Below are 9,510 nucleotides of genomic sequence, written 5' to 3'. Positions count from 1 at the left end.
TCCTTTTGGGATATTGAGCCACATGGTGTGCACTTCCTTTCCACAGGGAAATCACTCGCGCAATAAAACTCTACCTCATCCAATCCAACAATTGAAGTATATCTCTGCAATAACAACAAGAGTAACTGATTCAATAAGACACTTTAATAGAGAAACACATTTAAAAAAAATAAAAAATAATAATAAAACCTTTGAAACAAAGTCAAAATCCTTTATTATGACCACCACCAATTGAATTGAAAAGAGTGAAAGGGAAATATTCATCATTATGTAGCCCACCTGTGTGGATCCAGTGGAGGGATAACAGTTAACAGGCGTGCCATTGATTTACTGTGGGAGGGGAAGAAAGAGACTGGAGACATGATAGATGACAACAGGAGATGTGGTTTTACAAAAGGCTGAACACAGTGCTCTCTACTGGCTGGGCAAAAGGCTGCTCCCACCACAAAAACCATCCGTTGTAAGTTAAGGTTGTTTTACGAAAGCAACGTGAGGAACCTTCATAAGCCACTTACACGCAATAATATGTGACTGGGTCTGGGTGGAGGCTAACTGACATTCAAACTTGGTGGTCTACAAACAAAATTAAAAGCTTCAGTCTCGATGCAAAGTCAGTCAGGTCACGAGTCATGACACGGCACAAAATTGAGATTTTGATAGTGAGTAAGCAATAATAAAGGCCTGAAAAAGGACCGGTATGGACACAAGCACAGACCTACTATTACTTACTCCTGGACAAGATTATTAAGAACAATCACTTACGGTTTGGATTTTACACAAATACAGATCAGATACTGCAGAAATTGTGAGGAATAAGTCTTGCACAATTCAGGAGGTTAACCAACAACTAATTTGCGGAAAACTGATTCAAATTTGATATCCACTTCTTTGTAAAGACGTTCAAAGCTTATAATATGTGTATGGCTGGGAGCAACTTTTGCCCAGCAAAATAATTTGGAGGAAAAACAACTCTTACATGAGCATTACATCTTCAATTCATTGACATGTTAGTAAAATATCATACTTTTTTGTTCATAATGTCACAAGTCATTGTACAGATCAAATAATATACCAAAATGTTACTTGGTAGGGAGAGAACAAAAACATTTTTTTATTGTTGTTGCACAAATCAATAAACTATTTGATAAATCGGGGACATAAACAAGCCATGTCATCTTGGCATGCACAGAATGAATGTACAGTCTTACATGAAAAATAATTGTAAGAACCACAAAGCACCGCTGAAATTAAAATATCTTTTAAATGGATTTAGCGGAAAAACTGAACCAAGGACAAATAATTCCTGCAACATTGATTTTAGAAATAAGTATTCTACAGTAAAATAACATTTTATATGCCTGCAACAAAAACACTTTGTAAAAGCAGCCAGACACCATCTTATAAAAATGAATTTAAAAAGTTATATTACTATAAGATGCTGTGACTGCCAACACGGTCCATGTCCATTTTTGTGAGTTGATTTTGTGAATTTGCATAATTAAAAAGGGCATACCTCTTCTTTTAAACAGCTTCTACAAAATTGAGGCACTCCCTAAACCTTGTTTGTAAATACCTAGAAAATGCATATTTACAAGTATGTTTTTTGTTGTGATGAACCTAAAATTCACAACCTCTTGAATCTGGACCTTGGAAAATTCAAATAAACTGAAGTCCCCGTAAATGTTTTGAATGATTGTTTCAACTATGTTTAAGAGATGTTTTTCATTCCAACTAGATTTGCTTCCTGAATAGCTGACAGCATGTTTGACTCTTAAAAAAAAACTAAAACTAAAAAAACTTCTGATTGACGGGCTCATACATTAAAATGAATGACTAAATAGTTAAATAAAATGTACCAGTTAGAATCCAAGGGTATTTTATTAAAATATACTGAAACATACCATTAATCAATTCAAAATAAATGAATCATGAAAAGTTGAGAGAAGATGGTTTCCAGTAAATGTGATAAGTGGCTATATTACACACAAAAAATAATCTACCAAGTCAATCAAAATCAGTCACAAATTTGCATTTGATAATCGTCAATAATTGTCATTTTATCCACCAGGCAATTTATTTTTTGAGTGCGCACACCATACAAATGTATAACGATTTGACAGCTTGATGGTTGTTAGCAAATTATTTTACAAAAATGCTAATCGATTTCACTCACAAGATACCTGTCACCCTAAAAACAAAATACATCACTGAATGGGAATGCATGTCAGAAAAATCCTACAAACGACTGAACAATTTTTAAAAAATGTTGTGGTTAAAATAACCCACACTGATTGCATTTATTTGCTAACAATTGAAACATTTTGAGTCATCAAAATAAAAGCATCATCTTTTTTTTCTGTCTAAATTTCCAGGCAAATTGCCAGGGCAAACAGACAGAATGAGTTCAGTCATCTAAGCAACGATCTAATCAGAGCAAGAGGTTGGTAGCTAAAAGTGATGTCCGCTGATGACAAAGAGTACATGGAATATCGGTGAAAAAGACTGGTAATTGCAGTACCAGCACAACTCAGATGATAAGACAGAACCAAATGGTAACTGATAGTGCTGGTCTAAACCAGACGGTATTCTTTCGGGCCGAAGTCCTACACAAGTCTAGGGTTGCAAATTTCCCCAAATTCCCAGTTTTTATTTTTTAGAAATCCTGGTTGAAGAATTCCAAGTCAGACGATTCCCTAGTTGCTTACTCCCTTGCTGATTCCAGAAAACCTCAAACCGGGATTTCAGAAATACCAGGGAATGTTGGGGAAAGTTGGCGACAGGATCTTTCTCAAGCCTTTCTAAAATGACCGTAAAGCTCTGAAGTAGGTCAAAGAAAAACAAGGAGATAACTGACGTAGACCCAACATCTCACTCAACGTGAATCAAAATCTTTAAAACTTGGTCATCATCCCTCTCTATACCTTCAGACTCCCTCAGCAGCCGAGCCTTAGTTATGACCCACGTTTACCCAGCCACTCATTCATACAGTTTGTCTCAAGTTTCTCAACATACTTTCTTATTTTTATCTGCAGTTTTGCTTAACTGATTAGATGTTTGGTCGACATGTGATTGGACATGTAACACTTTGGAATTGAACCCCATCACGCAATATGCCTACTTCAAAGACAGTGGTTAACGGACAAATGGGAAAGCCAATCGAACAACTATCTTTGGGCCTCAGATGAAACGGCAGAGGACGCGTACCATGGTTCTTCCTGAAACTAGTTTTTCCAAGTTGGAATCAGACAACAGTGGACCTCACTTCGATGCGGCTTTGCATGCTTATCATCAATCATCATCTATGCTCTATTTTTATCTTTTAAACGAGAGGGGGCCAGTGAAATAAAGGAATCGACGTGCAACCAAAACATTTGTATAAATGTATAATAAAGTCATAGTTTTATTCTGAATCGTGTGTGTTTGCATGTATGTAAAAATCTCATTTACTCCACTAATCTGTTACTGAAGATGATTTTCAGGTGAGAATGTCTAAGGTTAAGGATTAAAAGCAAACCAAATGAAGTCTAAATGTAAATTCTAACATGATACAGGAATTTAGGTACATGTCTGTGGCATACAACTCAGTCATTTATTTTCTCTATATGTACAGATTAGAGGAAAATGCATCTACTTCTATACAATGTTCCATATATTTTATATGAAATTAGTTGACCACTTAGCTTTTTCCCTGTTAACACAACTATGATGAAAATCAAGACTCAATTCACTCAATTTTTTAAAAAAATTGGAAAAAAACACACAAAAACCAAAGTGGCCAACATAACCAACTTCAACAAGGGAAAACAGACAGGCAGCCAAGTGGTCAACCAAATTTTGTGTTTTTAAAATCATTTTAGGTCATTTTTTTTTTTTTTTTTGCATTACGTACATATATAAGTGTACATAATATAAGCATATATTCATATATACATAATGTATATGTATATATACCAGTAATGCATCCATTATATATACTTATGTTTTACATATTTTTTAATTTTTTTTATGTCAGATATGTGAAACAGAAGAAAGATTTGACTGTTACAAATAAAAGTTTAAAACAAAACAAAAAAAGCGGGAAACAAAAACGATGAATAGAAACGATTTGTAAAAGCACTTGTACCGTTTTTTTTTTGTTTTGCCATTTATCTTTTTTTTTTCTCTCTTTATATTTTTCATGTTTTTTTTCTTTATATTTTTCGAAGGGGTATTTCTCAGGGGTGAAACTCATTTAAAATAGGAATAGTATCCGTTGCTACCATTTGAACTTCCTATGCTCAGCTCTTGGAGAAGGGAAAGTGGGTCGCTGTGCTTTTTGACCTGTTCAGGGCGAGCTCTGGGTTTGGGTGGGGCGCGGAGGGCACTGGCGTAGGACATGGTGGGGGGTTTGCCAGGGTTTTGGGGGCCCCCAGAGCCTTGGCCGGGCTCTGGGGCGGCCTGCTGCTGCTGCTGCTGTGGCTTGCTGTTGGGCATGAGAGGGGGGAATTGTCCGAGGTGCTGGAGGGAGTGGGCGGGAGGCTGGGCCGCAGCTACTGCTGCTGCCGCTTCAGCCTTCATCTGCTCCTCTGCTGCCTGCCGCAGGGCCTTGGAAGCTACTGGAGAGGGAGAAGGAGGAAGGAAGAAGGATGAGGTGGAGGGGAAAGACGAGAGGCAGCAGAGCAAGAGGGGAAAGAGTAGAAAGAAGGGAAAGAGGAGAAATTAGGGATGAAGAGATTACGTTCAACTTCCAAAATATACAATACGTTGGGGGTTACTTGTCAATGTCAGGAGAACAAAATGGTCACACTTGGGAAGGAAACTGACACATTTGCTTTTGTCACGCTTGCATTGTTGGAATCATTGACAATGGCAGAAACATGACAGGCATTTCAGCAGGAGGATTCATCAACCTTACAGTGGCCAACAAGCCAACAGCCTTCAAATTGTAGTCACTAGGTCAAACCCTAATGACAACCGTCAGAAAGTGAACACCCCGACTGACTCTCACCTGTCACAACTCTGCCACTGCTAGAGTTATCACTGCCAAGTACAATGAGTGCAGTAGGTTACACTTGATCTGCACTGTACCTCGTTCGGGTACATAGTCAATAGAATGCTGAATAATTAGCATAACAGTTTGATAACGGTTTAAAAAGTCATTTGTGGTGCTTCTGATACATACCTAGGAGGTCCCGGTGTTGAATGAGTGTGCTGGCTCCGTTGCATGGAATGTTCTGGAACGGGCCGGGGCCGCCCCCGTTGCCGGGCCACAGCTCGGGCGGGGGGTAGCCGTAGGGGGCGTGGGGGTGTTGGTGGGGGTGAGGGTGTTGGTGTGTGTGAGGGTGCTCCTGGGGGTCTGGCGGGCAGGGCTGTGGCTGCTGCTGGGCCAAGGCGGCAGCGTTGGCGGGGGATCCCTCGTCTGGGTAGCTGGAGGAGATCCGCCGCTGGTAGAGGGGCCGCCCGGGACCCCTGGGTTCATACTGAGAGAGGGAGAAAGAAAATAACAGACAGGTGGGACATAGAAAGGAGGCAAGGAAGGAGAGAGAAAACATGACAATCTAGGTCAATCACAAGGTTCTCATTTCACTTATACAACACATTCACTCTTCTGCCAGAGTGCCCATTACAGTTTCCATAAGCTGGGAAGATGCAGGGAATCATGAATAAAATCCTGGAAAACTCAAGGGAATACCAATAAGACGTGATAAGAGCCACGTGAGGGGACAGGCTAAGCATTCCGAAGAGCAGTCGAGAAAAACACCCATTCTGAAATTGGACAGTGGTATGAAAACAGAACAGCCCTCGGACGAGAACACCATTCAAAGGTGTTGATGACTGTGGTGAGCTGAGCCTCACCCTGTGAGAGACCCTTTCTTCTCTGGAAATGTTGGTCGCATGTTGGTGGCATGCGGTCAGATTTTCCAAAAGGACTAACATCAATCATCAGTTGAACGTTGATTCCGGGTTATGTGTGCGGGTGTTAAAAAGCGCGGCTTGGCGGGTCATGTTTCGGGGGATGCATGACTCGACATTCACCTCTCCCAAGCCTGTTGTGGGGAGTTGCAGCGATGAGACAATATAGTAATTGGATATATCAAAAAATTTGAGAGAAAGGGGGTAAAATATTTATTTTTTAGATTAGCTATAAAACTGCACATTTTTCTTCCCCATGTGTAGAATTGCTAGAAGTTAGCCGTTTTCCCCCCAAAACATATTTGTTTTAGGTGGAGGGGTGAGACTTGACTAGTGCAGTATTGAAACTTGACTAGGTGAGAGGTGAGGTGGTGTGCCGTCTCTCCAGGTCTGACTAGCCACCCTGCGTTTCCTGCTCAGGCAGGTTTGACTGCCACACCGGCGCAAAGAGCTAAATAACCTTTAGAACGATGTTGCACCTGGACAAATTATCGAAAATATGTTTGGTAAAAATACTATGATTTACCGTGGCGCAGCTAAATGAACGCAGCGAAAACACTGGAGTCCTAACACTTCAACTGGATACACTGTGGGCGAATATCCTTTTCAGATCGGATATTGGCACCCGAAAAGAGCAATGTCTTCCAAAAACGTTAATTGCCTGTTAAAATCTAATAAAGGAAAATGCCACGAGGTCGACTAGGCTGCCACGTTAATCGAACAGGCTAGACAATAACACATACGTAGGATGGAGAGGGCTGCTTATTCACTCTGTGGTCTGACCCAGCTGGGTAGGACCAAATGCCTTGGTCGTGTTCATTAGGGACCCGCAACGGAAAATGTTTTCAAACATTTTGCACTGGGAAATGAAAATGAGTGTTGGACAAGTCCGTGTAGTCCCTGCTCATTTGTCCGTTTGGTGCCTAATGAACAACCATGCACACACACACACACATTGTAGCTCTCCAGGACAAGGTTTGACCAAACCCTGGACCACACCTTCACCCACAGAAATCCTTAATACTATGCCCTAGCATCTCCTGTCCTCAGTCACCTGGCTTTAACTTTCTACTCCGACAAAGTTAGGAAATTATTTTCCCAGCGTTAGGAGAGCTTCTGAGCAATATGCTGCGCTTTAACTGATACATGTCTCCTTTTCTCACAGTCATTTTTAGGTCAGAAAAACTATTTACAGAGAGTGAGAAAGTCACAGCTTCCATTTCCTGTGATGTCATGGTGAGAATTTTCTCTCTCCAAACATTTATGTATTAAAATCCATTTACATGCACCCGTCCGTGCTAAAACGTAGCATTGGAAGTGAGGTGAAAAGACAATATACTGTAGCACAAAACTGTGACAGACAGGGCATACTAGTAACGGTGACAGACGGGGCCATACTAGTATAATAGTCACAGCAAACTCTATTCTTCACACACACACATGGATGGAGCATGGTCCTTACCTCTTCTACATTGTGAAGGGCGGTGGCACCTGTTGTTCTGGGGGAGAGAGGGTGGTAGGGCTCCTGGCCTGGGCCTTGACCCTGCTGCTGCTGCTGCTGCTGTTGGTGCTGCTGCTGCTGCTGGTGGTGGAGCTGCATGAGGTGGACCTGCTCCTGTCTACTGGGGTGGGCCATGACGGGCAGCCCATAGGGGAAGCCCTGGCCCTGGGCCAGCATGTGGTTCTGGGCCACGCTAGCTCCGCCGTGAGGCCACTGGGCCTCCTGGAGGAGGTACTTGACCTGCGGGGGCGGGGTAGTGGAGTGGCCCAGCTGCTGGGGGTAGGCGTTGGGGTTGTAGAGCTGGTTCCCCGGGTGCTGATGGAGACCCGGGTTATTGAGGAGCTCCAGCTCGTGGCTGGTGGGGTCTCGGCCGGGATAGGGGCCAGGGGGGAAGGGGCCGGTGTGGTTGGAGGTTACAGACGAGGGGGAGGAGGGGTCTCCAGGGGAGCGGGACTGGACCTGGCGGTACTGGAGCAGGCGGGACTGGGGAGGGGGCTGCATCTCAACCGGGTCCCTGGGATCAGGCTGATCCTGGGGGGGCATCTCTCTTAGGAGGCCTGGGAACCTACGGAGGACAGAAGACGGATATATACCCTTAATATACAAAGGCAGTCAAGTCGGTAGAAAGAGAGGGTGTGAGCGGAGAGTGAGAGCAAAAACAGCCCGAGATCGAAAGAGCGCGAGGGAGAGAGAAAGAGAACAAGACAAAGCTGTTGTCGGCCCTGAAGGTTACCTAGTGAAAGGCGGTCCGCCAGCCTCGTCCTCCATGCCGGCGCTCATTCTCCAGTTGGCCCGTGCCAGCAGCTGAGGGGGGAAGCGGGCTAGGCCGGGCTGGGCCAGATGGGCCAGCTGCTGGGGCAGAGGGAAGGCCACACCGCCCTGGAGGAAGGGCCCGGGCTCACCCCACTGGCCCAGCCGCGCCTGCTGGCTCAGGGCCTCCAGAGTTAGGGAGTCTGTTGTAGGGAAAGAGGGAGCGAGATTGTTAGATTATGTTTTGATACGGTATCAAAAAACTATTACTTTAGTGTGACATCATATGATGCAAAAAACATCATTCTGTGACACTTGCTGTATATTGAAAGTGTAATTGCTGACATGCAAAATATTTTGGGAGTGTATCAACAGTGGACTAACAAATACCAAAAGATAATTTGAGTGGTATTTTCTCTCAAGTGTTTGCCTAGGTAGTAGAAGCATCGGAAGACTAGGAGTCATCACCAGATTGCTTAAACCTAGGCCTGTCCGAGTGTCTTTAGATATGAAAATATCAAAGTTATAAGACAAGGGGTTGTTTCTGGACCCGGTCAAAGACTCAAATTAAAAACAAGCCATAGCCTACGGTCGCTACCTCACAGCCCAACCAAGGTGTGTGAAAGAGCAAACTGGAACTACAAGAGTTGTTCAGAGAGAATAATTTCAATAAAAGGTGTTTAATTATTAAATTCATATATGTCGGTATAATTAAACCCAGATGAATGCTGTAGAGTCACGCGTTAGGTTTAATTAACCAAAAAAACACCTTTTATTAAACTTCCCATTTCCTCAGAGAACGGATTATATATTTAGTAAAAGTGTAAGGTTGACAGTGTAATGTTATCCTTTCTGGGTGAAAAAGAACTTGGAAGTTTGCCTAAGGTCGGTACTGAAATCCAGCCACTCGAAGGGAAAATAGTTGTTTTCAGAAAGCCATTTCAAATAAAGAATTTCAGTCAAACACTATTTTCTCTGGATTAACCATGACTTGAACCATTCAAAGTTCAAAAACGTTGTTTTCCTATAGCTAATTACCTGACCTTTTGTGTAATTATGTGAAAGTGATACCGGCATCAACTTTAAAACAAAAAGCGAGGGGCAAAACGGATTACTGGATCTCCCACAACAACAGGAGGCACTCACCGAAGTGCCCAGAACCGTCATTTTAGTCTAACGTGACCTCAGACTGTTGCATGTCAAAGATACAGACCACACACCCACTACTACTACCACCACCACCACCTCCTCTCAGGGATTCTGAAGAAAAACTAATTGAAGTGTTGACCAATTATAACCTTCTCTGTCCCAAGCCATAAAAATACAGACCAGGAAGAGACTGCAGCAAAAGCTATACATGCATACAG

General features: G+C 42.7%; 1 protein-coding gene across 8 annotated transcripts in view; it reads right to left on the bottom strand.

Annotated features, from left to right (window-relative positions):
* Positions 1–195: 195 nt before the first annotated feature.
* LOC109888734 (probable helicase with zinc finger domain) overlaps positions 196–9,510 on the bottom strand; it is a 61,089-nt gene continuing 51,774 nt past the window's right edge. For 6 of the 8 annotated variants that reach the window (XM_031829349.1, XM_031829344.1, XM_031829376.1 and 3 more), the window contains 4 exons: positions 8,127–8,346; positions 7,355–7,958; positions 5,162–5,459; positions 196–4,595 (listed from right to left, as the gene is read on the bottom strand). In XM_031829349.1, the coding sequence (XP_031685209.1) occupies positions 4,228–4,595; positions 5,162–5,459; positions 7,355–7,958; positions 8,127–8,346 (1,490 nt within the window). In that variant the 3' untranslated portion in view covers positions 196–4,227. The remainder of the gene's footprint in view (positions 4,596–5,161; positions 5,460–7,354; positions 7,959–8,126; positions 8,347–9,510) is intronic. The other 2 variants (XM_031829385.1, XM_031829404.1) reach the window with 1 other exon arrangement.

The sequence above is a fragment of the Oncorhynchus kisutch genome, linkage group LG1 (genome assembly GCF_002021735.2).
Source record: "Oncorhynchus kisutch isolate 150728-3 linkage group LG1, Okis_V2, whole genome shotgun sequence".
Lineage (NCBI taxonomy): Eukaryota > Metazoa > Chordata > Actinopteri > Salmoniformes > Salmonidae > Oncorhynchus > Oncorhynchus kisutch.
The sequence above is the reverse complement of the archived record's forward strand: the minus strand, read 5'-3'. Positions and strand labels throughout refer to the sequence as shown.